This window comes from Lithobates pipiens, unplaced genomic scaffold (assembly GCF_037356315.1).
Source record: "Lithobates pipiens isolate NorthernLeopardFrog02 unplaced genomic scaffold, aLitPip1_a1.2 Scaffold_13, whole genome shotgun sequence".
In the NCBI taxonomy this organism is placed as follows: domain Eukaryota; kingdom Metazoa; phylum Chordata; class Amphibia; order Anura; family Ranidae; genus Lithobates; species Lithobates pipiens.
The window spans coordinates 171,793,001-171,807,669 of record NW_027507718.1 but is presented as its reverse complement, the minus strand read 5'-3'; the positions used below and the strand labels follow the sequence as shown (position 1 = coordinate 171,807,669).

The following is a 14,669-nucleotide window of genomic DNA, read 5'->3' as shown; positions in this document are numbered from 1 at the left end:
ACTTGACCAAATGCATAGGCCCTTGGTCACATGACCAGCACTAGAGGGAACCTGGAGCAGAATTTAAGTTCACGAAAGGTATTTTGACCCTTTGGTTACCCTTTATCACAGATAAAGCTGTTAAAAAGCTGATATTTAAATATAGGTTCTGGGTAAGAGACATTTCAGCACAATAGTAACACTGTAGTCATTACATTCACTAAGTGTTTCTCTCTTAAAGTGTTTGTAACTCTAAAAAAAAAGATCCTGTGCCTTTAAGCATGTTATACACCACAGTGCTTGTGGTGTGTAATTTGGCCACTTGTATCACCTGAAATGCCTGTTTCTGCCCTCCCACCTGTAAACTGACCACAGTTTATCATGGCTGCTGAGGCCTGACACCGTGGTCAGGCTATGTGCCTCCATTTTCCTCTCCTCTGTCCTCTCTCCCCTCCCCTTCCTGTCTGTCGGCTCTGTACGCTCCTCGATCCTCCCCTCCTACTGCTTTCTTCTCAGTTTAATGTCCCTACAATCAGCTCTGTTAGGTAACAATATGTGCCCCCACTGTATGTCCTTTATTTTAAAAAAGCCGTTATCTACCTTATTTCAGAGTACCTCCCAGCGCTCATGTGACCGGCCACCTCTCCATTCTCCTCCTCTCCTCCTGTCTGACAGCTGCAGCGGGAGGAGCTGAAAAACTGCCACTGACATTAGATGGGGAGAGGAGAGAGGGGGCCGGTTACGTGAGCCCCGGACGAGGTCTGAAAAAAGGTAAATATCTGCTTTTTTTTTTAACCAGTTCCCGATCGGCTCACGTCTATATAGGGGGGCAGAATGGCTCCCCTGCACGGCAGGGGACCCTATACGCATGGCTGGCCGGTGCGCATGGTCGGCGGTCGCAATTGCGTGCATAAGCGCCAGCCACACAAATCCCTGTGCTGTCAGAGGAGAGGAGACATGTCGTTTGTTCGCACTATGTAGGAACAGCGATATGTCTCCTCTCCTACTCAGCCCAATCCCGATACAGTTAGAAAACACTGAGGGAACACACATTTAACCCCTTGATCGCCCCCTAGTGTTAACCCCTTCCCTACCAGTGTAATTTACACAGTAATTGGTGCATTTGTACAGCACTGATCACTGTATAAATGTCAATGTTCCCAAAAATGTGTCAAAGGTGTCCGATCTGTCTGTTGCAATACCGCTAAAAATTATCTTCTTCATGTGCTTGGGAGCCAAGATTACCTTGGCAAACGCTTGGAAAAAATGACAGTATCAATCTTGGCTGCCAAGCGGAAAATATCCTGGATCATGACCCAGGAACAGACTGTTGCAAAGCTGCTGGACATGGTCCAGCACTTTAAGAGAGTCTGGGAACCATGGGCCACACATCAAGATCCCGCTTTACTCAGGTCACCTACATACATACATGAAGAAATTTCCAGAGGAACCACATACCATTTTCCCCCTCCCCTATCTCTTTTCTTTTCTTTAATTCTAATCTCCCCCACTTTCTTGTGGTACATATCACCAGACTTGTTATCGGAATGTTGCACTTAACGCTAAGCTCGTCACAAGGCACTTTACCACTCAAACTGGATTGTCACGAGCAGAGGATAGATGGCTACGCTTTTGCTTGAGATTGACCTGACCCTAAGTGAACAATCCTCTCCTCCCTATTCTGGGGACTGTTGTGACCCGGGAGACTGCCAGGGCAGGCATCCCCTGGGTGGGGGAGTGAGGTAAAGGATGGGGCTCATCATCGGGCTGGGACCACGGGCTCTGCTACTCTGTCTGCTACAGTGTGAACCCATAGGGGTGGAGTGATTATCCTGGCGACCCCGGCATGATGTGACCCTAACCAGTTCTGATACTTTGGGACCACACTCCACAGTGGATCTGATCAACCAGCTCAAGTGGTTGTAAACCCTTACAAACCACTTTGACCTACAGGTAAGCTTAGATTAAGGCTTACCTGTAGGTCCAAGAAATGTCTCCTAAACCTACACGGTTTAGGAGATATTTGCCGAAAGATGGCCACCGCTGTCTACAGCACATGCGCCATAGACAGCGGTGCACTGAGCGCGCCGCAGTTAACGACGATATGCCACGAGTGGTGGCTCTCGTGCGCATGCATGGGAGTGACGTCATCGCGGCTCCAACGAATGACAGCGCCGGAGCAGCGAGACCCACCAAGAAGATGGAGGCTCCGTACACAAGGGGACAGCGGTGACTTCGCTGGCTCCTGTGTCAGGTAAGTGACACATAGTAGTTCATTATGCTTTACCTTTGCAGGGAATCAAAGAGGAAGTAAACCCATCAGGGTTTACTTCCTCTTTAAGTACGCAGTGGTTGTAAAGGTCTAGATCAGGGATATGCATTTAGCAGACCTCCAGCTGTTGCAGAACTACAGGTACCATGAGGCATAGCAAGACTGACAGCCACAAGCATTACACCCAGAGGCAGAGGCATGATGGGACTTGTAGTTTTGCAACAGCTGGAGGTCCACTAATTGCATATCCCTGGTCTAGATAAACACATTATACTTGGATAATTGACAGTCCTAAGGACAGGTGAGCCATATATACTACTAATTACACAAGCAACAAAGAGTCCCAGAGTGTCGAGTTTCTGAAGCAAAGAGGTGTCAACAGCTGACACACCGACAGGAAGAGGAAGACTCCTTGATAGTGAACAGGGTGCTTGAAAACGGTATTAGCCACTGTGCATCCAATTCAGTGTTTTCCACCACCAGAGGTACAGGCCGCTCACCTTAATGAATGGACCTCTGAACTAACAGACAGGTCATTCATGCAGTTCCTTAACCACTTTCAGACCGGACCATTTTGCTGGTCAATGACCAGAGGTCTTTTTACAATTTGGCACTGCGCTGCTTTAACTGGTAATTGCGCGGTCATGCAATGTTGTACCCAAACAAAATTTGCGTCCTTTTTTTCCCACAAATAGAGCTTTCTTTTAAAGGTATTTGACTGACTCTGCGATTTTTATTTTTTGCGATATAAACGTAAAAAGACCGCAAATTTTGAAAAAAAATGATATTTTCTACTTTTTGTTATTAGAAAAATCCAATAAACTCAATTCTAGTCATACATTTAGGCCAAAATGTATTCAGCCACATGTCTTTGGTAAAAAAAAAAGTCAATAACTGTATATTTATTGGTTTGCGCAAAAGTTGTCACATCTACAAACTAAGGTACGTTTTCTGGAATTTACGCAGCTTTTAGTTTATGACTGCCTATCTCATTTCTTGAGGTGCTAAAATGGCAGGGCAGTACAAACCCCCCCCCCCCCCCAAATGACCCCATTTTGGAAAGTAGATACCCTAAGGAAATTGATAAGAGGCATGTTGAGCCCATTGAATATTTTATTTTTTTGCCTCAAGCGATTGAATAATGACAAAAAAAAAAAATTTTTTTTTTTTTTACACAAAGTTGTCACTAAATGATATATTGCTCACACATACCATGGTTATATGTGGAATTGTACCCCAAAATACATTCTGCTTCTTCTCCTGAGTACGAGGATACCACATGTGGTCGACTTTTTGGAAGCCTAGCCGCGTACGGAGCCCCGAAAAGCCAAGCACCGCCTTCAGGATTTCTAAGGGCATACATTTGTAATTTCACTCCTCACTACCTATCACAGTTTTGAAGGCCATAAAATGCCAATATGGCACAAAACCCCCACAAATGACCCCATTTTAGAAAGTAGACACCCCAAGCTATTTGCTGAGAGGCATGTTGAGTCCATGGAATATTTTATATTTGGCACAAGTTGCGGGAAAATTACAAACTTTTATTTATTTATTTTTTCTTTTCACAAAGTTGTCACTAAATGATATATTGCTCACGCATGCCATGGGCATATGTGAAATGACACCCCAAAATAAATTCTGCTGCTTCTCCTGAGTACGGGGATACCACATATGTGGGACTTTTTGGGAGCCTAGCCGCGTACGGGGCCCCGAAAACCAAGCACCGCCTTCAGGCTTTCTAAGGGCGTTACAGTTTTGAAGGCCATAAAATGCCAAGATGGCACAAACCCCCCCCCCAAATGACCCCATTTTGGAAAGTAGACACCCCTAAATTTAGGGGTACACTAGTGAGACTAGGTAATAAATGGCGGGTGCCCTGAAACTATAAAAAAATAACTAACCAACCAGCGTCACCTGTAACAGTTATACTATCTGTATGGCTGAACTCGAATCGCACAGAGATCGGATGTGATTTGCACTGCAGTGCGGTGCGAATCACATCCGTTCTCATAATACGCTGCAATGTGAACCCAGCCTTAGTGACACTGGCGACGGGGGGTGATCACCTTAGAACTAAAGGGGGCTAACCCTAACTGCCCTAACAGTTATTACAGTCACAAATGACACCCGCCGGGTGATCAGGGGGTTAAACCTTTATTAGGTAATAAATGGCGGGTGCCCTGAAACTATAAAAAAATAACTAACCAACCAGCGTCACCTGTAACAGTTATATGGTGATCACTGGTGAAAGGGTTAACTAGGGGGCAATCAGGGGGCTTTATGCGGTAGTATATGGGGGTCCCTGGCGCTATAAAAAGCTGCGGCGAACCTAAATACCTACCTGCCTAACTAGCGTCACCTGTGACACTAATACAGCGATCAGAAAAATGATTGCTTATTAGGCTGGGTTCACACTGGAGCGATGCAGGAACGCCACGAATCCGCAGCGGGTTCCCGCATCGCATGCCTCCCGGCGGCAGTTCACACTGCCCTATGCGAGCTGCTGGGAGTGTCAGTGAAATGTTAATGACACCCCCAGATCAGTTCGCATATCGCAGTGCGATCTGCAAACTCGGATCGCATGGTGTGAACACCCATGCGATCCGATTCTGCTGCGGACCAAAAAAAGGGTCCAGTGCGAATTTGCGGCGGGTGCGGCGCGAATTCAGCCATACTATCTGTATGGCTGAACTCGAATCGCACAGAGATCGGATGTGATTTGCACTGCAGTGCGGTGCGAATCACATCCGTTCTCATAAACCGCTGCAATGTGAACCCAGCCACTGGCGACGGGGGGTGATCACGGGGTTAAACCTTTATTGGGGGGGTTGGGGGGTACATTAGAACTAAAGGGGGCTAACCCTAACTGCCCTAACAGTTATTACAGTCACCAATGACACCAATGCAAAAAAAAAAAAAATGCAATTGGTGTCACTGTGACTGGGGGGGCAGGGGTAATTGGGGGGGGGTGAAGGGGGGGTGTGAGTGTGCCTGGCATGTTCTACTGTGTAGTGTCGTGTTGGTGCAACTCACCGATCCTCTCTCCTCGGTGCCGGAACGAAAAATACTGACACGGAGGAGAGATTACATCACTTCCTCTGCCTGTGTTTACATTACAGGAGAGGAAGTGATGTCACGGAGCATTTCCATTCGTCGGGAGCGATCGCGAGGGGGTGGCCATGAATGAATGGCCGCCCCCTCATCCCGGATCGCTCCCGAACGAATACCGACCGCCGCAGGCACCGGGGGGGGCCCGATCGGGCCCCCCACCCGCGGGAAGGCAGGGACGTACAGGTATGCCCATATGCCTGCCCGTGTCATTCTGTCGACGTATATCGTCGTGCGGCGGTCGGCAAGTGGTTAATAAGGGTAATAGTAAAAGTTGAGAGGGCTGACTTCCTGTATGGGCCTCCAATCGATCTCCACATTCATGCGAGTCCCAGTGCTTAGATACAGGACATGTAAGGTGCATATAACCAGGTAGGTGGCTGTACTGACGTCATGTAGCCCCCCCCCCCCCCGCATGAGATTTGTCCATGGGTAAGGACTTCCTCATCAGAGGAAGTCCTTAACCACAGACGATGCGCGAGCGGAGGGCTACACGACACCAATACAGCCACCTACCTGGTTTTATATTATTATATTTGACCCTTACATATTTGATATCAGGCTATGTTGGCACGTAGGAGGGGGTATTATCTGTATTGTTACTTTTATATCTGAACTGAAAAGCTCAATAAATATATTGCAACAGAAAAATTGCAGATCACCACCATTACTAGTATAAAAAAAAAAATCTAATAATAATAAAATAATAAAAATGGCATAAATATTTCCCATAGTTTGTAGACTCTATAACTTTTGCGCAAACCAATATCAATATTATTTTATTTATTTTTTACCAAAAATATGTAGAAGAATATACATTGGCCTAAACTGATGATTTTTTTTTTTTTTTTTTAAACATTTTTGGGGATATTTTTTATAGCAAAAAGTAAAAAATATTGTTTTTTCTTTTCAAAATTGTTGCTCTTTTTTTGTGTATAGCGCAAAAAAAAAATGCAGAGGTGATTAAATCGCACCAAAAGAAATCTTTTTGTGGGGGAAAAAAAAAGGATGCAAATTTTGTTTGGGTACAGCATTGCATGACTGCGCAATTACCAGTTAAAGTGGCGCAGTGCCAAATTGTAAAAAGTGCTCTGTTCAGGAAGGGGGTAAAACCTTCCGGGGCTGAAGTGGTTAATAAAGGACATACAGTGAGGCACATATTGTTACCTAACAGAGTGGATTGTAGGGACATTACAAGTGGATTTACAACCACTTTAAGCGGTCATTCCTTCTTTTTTTTTTTTTTCCCCCCTCCTTTTTATGGCTTATCCTTCAAAAGCACAGATTTTAACCCTTTTATAAGTGGAGTTTTATTGAGCCTCCAAATGTTAAAGCCGAAGTGCAATACAAAAATAATCAGCACAGGGAACAAAACTTAAGCCATAAGATATGTCCCTTGTGCTGTTAGGTGAAGTCCTCCTCCATCTATTCCCAAACCCCACCACCTCCCTGTGTTATTCCTATTGCTTTCTTCCCTCTTCAGCAACAATAAATCTTAAAGCTGTCAGCTGACCGTCCTCTAGTGGCTCTAATCTTAGACACAGTGCCAAGAATAGAGAGCAATTGAGCATTTACAGAGCAGGGGGAGATTATGCATTACCAGATTTTAAACAATATAGGCGCTTATTTTTAAGAGAGAAGTATGTGGCCCCCCCCCCATTCATACTTGCCTAGGTGGACGCAGCATCAGACCGATGCTGCATCTGTCCCCCGCCGCCTCTTCACTGAGAACCGAGCCACCGAATATCGCCAGTGGCTCGGTTCTCTCAGCTCCCTGTCAGTTGGCATCTCTCCTGCTCTGCTCCTCTATGCTCATTGGAGCGCTGACCTGTGGAGGGGCGGGGAGCAGCCATCTCAGCAGCTCACTGAAAGGATGAGACTGCAATCAGCCCAGGCAGCTGGCAGAGGACGAGCTGCCTCGACTGAACTCAGTGATGTTCAGTGGAGAGCGGACTTCAGACCACTCTCTGCTGAAAACGGGTCCCAGGAGTGCAAAACGAATTGCACTCCTGTGACCCATAGGAGACGTCCAGCCCAAAAAGCTCAGGCTGGACTTCTCCGTTTTAATGTTTTACATAACTATACCTACAAAAGGGGCCAGCCCAAAGTGATCTATCAGGACTTTATTTTCAGGCTACATTTCCACTTTAGGCTCACTATACAATCTGATTGTACAATCAGCTTTAGATCTATCATCAAATTTGTAGTGCTAGGGTCCTGACAGATTGGATACAGATTGATTGGAGAGATGGTCATTTTATTATATAGTTTTGATAAATCTGAAGGATATTGTACAGAGATTGAAGTGGTTAGGGAGTTATTTTGAGTTTTTTGTTTTGAACTCCTCTTTGCCTTGAGATTAGAAAAATATGAAGGCTGCCATTGCTGACCTCTCCTGAAAATGAAAGTGGCCTGGTCTGGCTGAGGCCGCGTACACACGGGCGGATTGTCTGGCCAACTAAGTTCGTCAGACAATCCGACAGACGGTCCGTCCAAACTTTTGAATGAACGGACTTGCCCACACACGGCACTTTTTGAGCGGACTAATACGGCGGACTAAGTCCGCCATACAATCCGCTCTACTTTTGAAATGAACGGACTCGCCCACACACGCGGAGAAAAGTCTGCTCATTTTGAGCGCGTCTCCAGGTAGGCGGGGCCCGCGAGGGAGACGTCGCTGGCCCCGCCGCCTGGAATGGACTTAAAGGGGAACCCCAACGCCGAAAAAAATCGGCGTGGGGGTGCCCCCCAAGTCCACAACAGACCCTTGTCCGAGCTTGCTACCCGGCCGGCCAGGAAAGGGGGGCGAGCGAGCACCCCCCCTCCTGAGCCGTACCAGGCCGCGTGCCCTCAACATGGGGAGTGCCTTGGGGAAAGGGGGGCCCCCCCACCCCAAAGCACCTTGTCCCCATGTTGATGAGGACAAGGGCCTCTTCCCGACAACCCTGGCCGTTGGTTGTCGGGGTCTGCGGGCGGGGGGCTTATCGGAATCCGGGAGCCCCCTTTAATAAGGGGGCCCCTGGATACCGGCCCCCCCACCCTCTGTGAATGAGTATGGGGTACAATGTACCCCTACCCATTCACCTGTAAAATAAAAGTACCAAAAAAAAACACAACACACGAGATAAAATATTTTATTGCACAGCTCCGGGGGTCTTCCGTCTTTGGGGGTCTTCTCGCCGGACTCCTCCGCTATCTTCTTGTAGCTCTTTTGCTAGCGGAGGAGTCCGGCTTTCTTCCTCCCCGCCGCCGGCCTCTTCTCCCGACTTCGGGGGTCTTGTCCCCCTCTTCGGTTCTTCTGCCGGGCCACCGCGCCTTCTTATAGCTCTTTTACAGGCGGTGGCACGGTCTTCTGTCGCCGCCGCCGCCTTCCGTTCTTCTTCTTCTTCTTCTTCTCCAGGAGATGTTGCCTCGACGATCTCTCCGGCTGGAATGCCAGGGCCGCGCTGCGCGGCCACTTATATAGTGACAATGGGGCGGTGTCACATGGTATATGTCACATGGGTTGGTGTCACATGGTGACCCCACCCCCTTACGATGTCATAGTCCCCATGTGACATCAACCCATGTGACCAACCCATGTGACATATACCATGTGACACCGCCCCATTGTCACTATATAAGTGGCCGCGCGGCCCTGGCATTCCGGCCGGAGAGATCGTCGAGGCAACATCTCCTGGAGAAGAAGAAGAAGAACGGAAGGCGGCGGCGGCGACAGAAGACCGGGCCACCGCCTGTAAAAGAGCTATAAGAAGGCGCGGTGGCCCGGCAGAAGAACCGAAGAGGGGGACAAGACCCCCAAAGTCGGGAGAAGAGGCCGGCGGCGGGGAGGAAGAAAGCCGGACTCCTCCGCTAGCAAAAGAGCTACAAGAAGATAGCGGAGGAGTCCGGCGAGAAGACCCCCGAAGACGGAAGACCCCCGGAGCTGTGCAATAAAATATTTTATCTCGTGTGTTGTGTTTTTTTTTGGTACTTTTATTTTACAGGTGAATGGGTAGGGGTACATTGTACCCCATACTCATTCACATAGGGTGGGGGGCCGGTATCCGGGGGTCCCCTTATTAAAGGGGGCTCCCGGATTCCGATAAGCCCCCCGCCCGCATACCCCGACAACCAACGGCCAGGGTTGTCGGGAAGAGGCCCTTGTCCTCATCAACATGGGGACAAGGTGCTTTGGGGTGGGGGGGCCGCGCGGCCCCCCCTTCCCCAAGGCACCCCCCATGTTGAGGGCACGCGGCCTGGTACGGCTCAGGAAGGGGGGGCGCTCGCTCGCCCCCCTTTCCTTTCCTGGCCGGCCGGGTAGCGTGCTCGGACAAGGGTCTGTTGTGGACTTGGGGGCACCCCCACGCCGATTTTTTTCGGCGTTGGGGTTCCCCTTTAAGTCCATACCAGGCGGCGGGGCCCGCGACGTCTCCGTCGCGTGCTCCGCCTACCTGGATACCCTCCGGGCGGGAAAAGTCCGCTCATTTCGAAAGTACAGCGGACTGGCACACACACGGGCGGACTGTCCGCTCAAACCAAGTTTGGACGGACAATCTTACGGAAATTCCGTAAGACTTTGTTCGTCAGACTGTCCGCTGAAAAAGTCCGCTGAAGCCCACACACGAGCGGACTGTCCGCTCAAATGTGTTTCGGCGGACTAAGTTGGGCAGACAGTCCGCCCGTGTGTACGCGGCCTGACTTGCCATTTTTTCGGCATGTGGAGTCCCTTATCTTAAACATGAACTGTAGATCAGAAGTTGTGTTTTTGGCCTCTTGCACACTGCAGCTTGAAAAATCTCAGTACAACTTATTTTTTTACTGAGCTAAAATACAGCCCATTAATTGTAATGTGCTTATGCACACAGGCACGTAAACAAGCGCCATGTATTCTTCAGTAAAATAAAAAAAAAATAGAAAAAATCAGCATTTTTGGTCCGTAATTTATGCCTCATGCGCACATTTGCGTGCATTTACGCACATTTGTGCCCAAATTTGTACATGTTGTCCCTTGACATTGCCTACATGGTAACAAGCTGTATACGCATGTGTGGAAATGTGTGCAACTTTGCATGGAAATTGCACAAATGCAAATGCATGAAAATACATAAAAAAAATTAAAAAAAGTCTGAAAAAATAGATGCTGAAACAGTAGTATTGTGTGCAAGAGGCCTTTGCTCGATATTTATTTGTGTCTCTAATATTGCAAATGCTTAGTAGAGATATACTACAAGGTACATAAAAAAAAAGAGGAAAAAAAGGTACTTGTTTACTGTATTTTGTCAAGTAAATACAAAATATTGCATATGAATATTTCATATTTATTTTTCATTCCAATAGTTGTAGATAATTTGTACTAGATTTAGGGTGGATTCACACTAGTGCAGAGAGCTGCTCCACAGGGGCACGCAGAAAAAATAGTTTTCTGTGTGCCCCATTAGCATTTCCACACTGCGGAGTAGAGCAGTGTAGAAAAATTGAAATATGTCTGCGTTTTTCTGCACCACTCTGCAGCTGCCTCTGTGACTCTGCGTTTCTATGCAGCATTCCATTGAAGTTTAGGGCAAAAGGGGGGGGGGGGGGGCGATGACAGTGTATTGCATTATAAAAATGCAAGGCACTGCCCCTCAGCTGCAATCACTACCTACAGAGAAATAACTTTTTTTCCTCTGTTTGTAGTGTGAACCTGCTCTTAAAATGGAATTAAACTTTCAAATTAAAAATTGCCTGACAGGTAGGATTTTTATGACAGAAATCTCTTCTGCCATGAATCCGTCTCCCTTGCTTGTCAGTTTGTTTTTTCTGAATAGCTGCTCAGCTTACAGCTGGGGCACGGTTCAGTTCCGAGATTATGTGATATCATCCCAGCCCAGCCAATCAATCAGCTAAAGAGTTTGAACCTGGAATGAAGACCGGGTGAAGAAAGACGAGCCTGTGACAGACAGTAGCGCTGGAGGAGGTCACTCCCAAGGTGCTACAATGTGCTAATATGCTATGCATTTTAGCACATTATAGCTCAAACCTCCTTTTTTGTGGAGGCTTGACTCCCCTTTAACTGCTTTTTTGAAGAAAAAAAAAAACGCATTTATGCTACTTTCACACTGGGGTGTGCGGGCGCCGGCGGGGCAGTTTTAACCCCCCGCAGCGGTGCTTTGCCAGAGGGTCTGCGGAGCTGCCCCATTGTTTTCAATGGGAAGGGCCGCTTTAGGCGCAGTGAATACACTGTTCCTATAGCATTGCAAAGATGCGGCTTGCAGGACTTTTTTGACTGTCCTGCAAGCGCACCACTCCAGTGTGAAAACCCTCGGGCTTTCACACTGTAGACACAGGAGAGGCGCTTTACAGGCGCTATTTTTGGTGCTGTAGCACCTGTAAAGCGCCTCAGTGTGAAAGTAGCCTTATTAGCTCAAGCTCAGACAGCTGATTTAGAAAACTTTTTCGCAAAAGGGAGTTTAACAAGACTCGTGGCCACTCATTAAAATTGGAAGAAAAGAGGTTTAACCTTAAAGTACGTAGAGGGTTCTTTACTGTAAGAGCGGCAAGGGTGTGGAATTCCCTTCCACAGGCGGTGGTCTCAGCGAGGGGCATTAATAGTTTCAAGAAACTATTAGATAAGCACCTGAACGACCGCAACATACAGGGATATACAATGTAAGACTGACACATAATCACACACATAGGTTGGACTTGATGGACTTGTGTCTTTTTTCAGCCTCACCTACTCTGCAACTATGTAGGAGTGACTTATCCCAATCTCAATACAATTTTTTTTTTTAAATCATATCTACTGTATATGCATGCTGTTCCTGGGTGCCTAAAGTTAATTGTACAGCTTAGCAGTATATATTTTGGTCTTTTAATGGCTGTTGTCTGCATGAAAAAAAAGACCTGGAATAGGTCCAAAATTTGAATCTCGTTTCAGTAAAGGAAAAATGTTTTTACTCGCATTGCACACATGCTGTGGATCATCATTTGAGCTCCACTTTGCCTGTGTGTGTAAAATTAGATGCTAGATGGATACATTTAGCTTTTATGTATGGTATCATTTGAATGCTTGTTTTTTTGTTTTTAACAGGGGCAAACATGCCTGCAACTTTTGGACATTTGGCTGGAGGATATGATGCCCAGTATTACGGCTATTTATGGAGTGAGGTGTATTCCATGGACATGTACCACGCACGGTTTAAACATGAAGGAATCATGAGCCAGAAGGTAGAGTTTTTTCTTAACTCATCCCTTTGAGAATGTTTTCACTGTTGTAATGTGGTTTGCAGTGAGGTGAAAAGGCATGCTACTACAGACACTTTCCGTGTGTTAAACAGAGAGCATTCCAAAACTGTGTAATGTTAAAGCGTTTCTTAACCCCCCCCCCAAAAAATTGATCCTGTTTCTTTAACCACTTCAGCCCCGGAAGGATTTGCCCCTTTCCTAACCAGAGCACTTTTTCTGATTCGGCACTGTGCCGCTTTAACTGACAATTGCGCGGTCGTGCGACATACCCCAAAAAAATTGAGGTCCTTTTTTTCCGCACAAATGGAGTTTTCTTTTGGTGGTATTTGATCACCTCTGCGGATTTTTAAAAAGTACATTTTGAAAAAAAATGAATATTTTTTACTTTTTGCTATAATAATATCCCCCAAAAATATATAAAAAAAATTTTTTTCCCTCAGTTTAGGCCGATGTGTATTTTTCTACATATTTTTGGTAAAAAAAAAATAAAAAATCGCAATAAGCATATATTGATTGGTTTGTGCAAAATGTATAGTGTCTAAAAAATAGGGGATCGTTTTATAGCATTTTTATTACATTTTTTTTATTAGTAATGGCGGCGATCTGCGATCTTTATCGACATTATGGCGGACACAACGGAAACTTTTGATGCTATTTTGGGACCATTGTCATTTATACAGCGATCAGTGCTATATAAAAATGCACTGATTACTGTATAAATGACACTGGCAGGGAAGGGGTTAAACACTAGTGGGCGATCAAGGGTTTAAGTGTGTACTAGGGAGTGATTCTAACTGTGGGAATGGGCTTTCACTAACATGACAACGATCACTGCTCCGATGACATGGAGCAGTGATCTCCGTTATGTCACAAGGCAGAACGAGGAAATGCCTTGTCTATAAAGGAATCTCTCCGTTTTTCCACTCCATGATATGATCGAGGGTACCCGGCGGACATCGAGTCATGGAGTCACTTCTTAAAGGGGGCGCACCTGTACACTCTTTTGCCCACCCTTGCCATTCTGCCACTGTATATCGTCATGCAGCGGTCAGGAAGGGATTAAAGCATGTTGTACAGCACAGTGCTTGTGCTGTGTAATTTTTTCCCCTGCATCACCTGAAATACCTGGGTGATCCTGCAAGTTTCTTTCCTCCCAGTTTCTTCCCTCCCCTATATACGCTGACCACGATAATCAGGACTTCTGAACCCTGACGCCGTTGTCAGCTCATGTGCCTCCATCAGCTGCAGCCCTGCTCTCTGTTTCTGTGTCTCCCTCTGTCCTCCTCCCCCCTCCCCTCCCTGCTTGTCAGCTCCCCGATCCTCCCCTCCTGTTCTAAAAAAAAAAAAAAAAAAAGTGTTTTCCTTCTATAGTTCCATCTATTATATTGTTATTGTTATGAGCGTGGTACAGAATCTTAATTAAGTTCTCAGTGTTTTGTTTTCAATTGCCTCCAACCTTACGGTAAATTTTGTGAAAATCCGGACATACCACAATCCTTTCCTCAGTTTGTTAATTTATGGGGTTTTCTTACCAATGTATAAATATCTCCCAACAAAATTAATAAGTTAAATAATTTGACTTTATTTATAAACGAGCATAGTTATACAATTTCAAACAGAACTGGAATTTCTGGTGATTGATATTTCACACGCGCATTATCAAAACATCAACCTGGCAATGAAACAATATATATAAATATTACAATTTACTCAGGGGAGCCCAAAATGATCTGTTATAAAAATGTGTGATAATCACGCTTTGCGTTCAAGAACACAATATCCCTTGTCGCTCGGGGAAACAGTCCTCTGAATTTCTTCAGCCGGAAGGAATCCAAAGTATGCTTCATGGAGTCAACAGAAAAATATTGCTAATTTGAAAGAAATATTGAACCAACAGAGCTTACTAAAATTGAATGGGCATTAATACTCTCCCTGGGACCACAGAAATTTAAATTGACGTACCACAAGTTTGTCTGAATTCCCCCAAATGCAGCTTCAATAATACACGGCCTAGACAATCAATAGGGGCAGATGATCATGATAAACTAACCTACATATGATTATGTCAATACATACAACTATAAAATATAATCAAACT

At 46.0% G+C, this 14,669-nt stretch overlaps 1 protein-coding gene across 3 annotated transcripts in view; it reads left to right on the top strand.

Annotated features, from left to right (window-relative positions):
* The window catches only part of THOP1 (thimet oligopeptidase 1), a 130,601-nt gene that overhangs the window by 104,952 nt on the left and 10,980 nt on the right, over positions 1-14,669 (top strand). For all 3 annotated transcript variants that reach the window (XM_077475869.1, XM_077475870.1, XM_077475872.1), the window contains exon 12: positions 12,417-12,553. In XM_077475869.1, the coding sequence (XP_077331995.1) occupies positions 12,417-12,553 (137 nt within the window). The remainder of the gene's footprint in view (positions 1-12,416; positions 12,554-14,669) is intronic.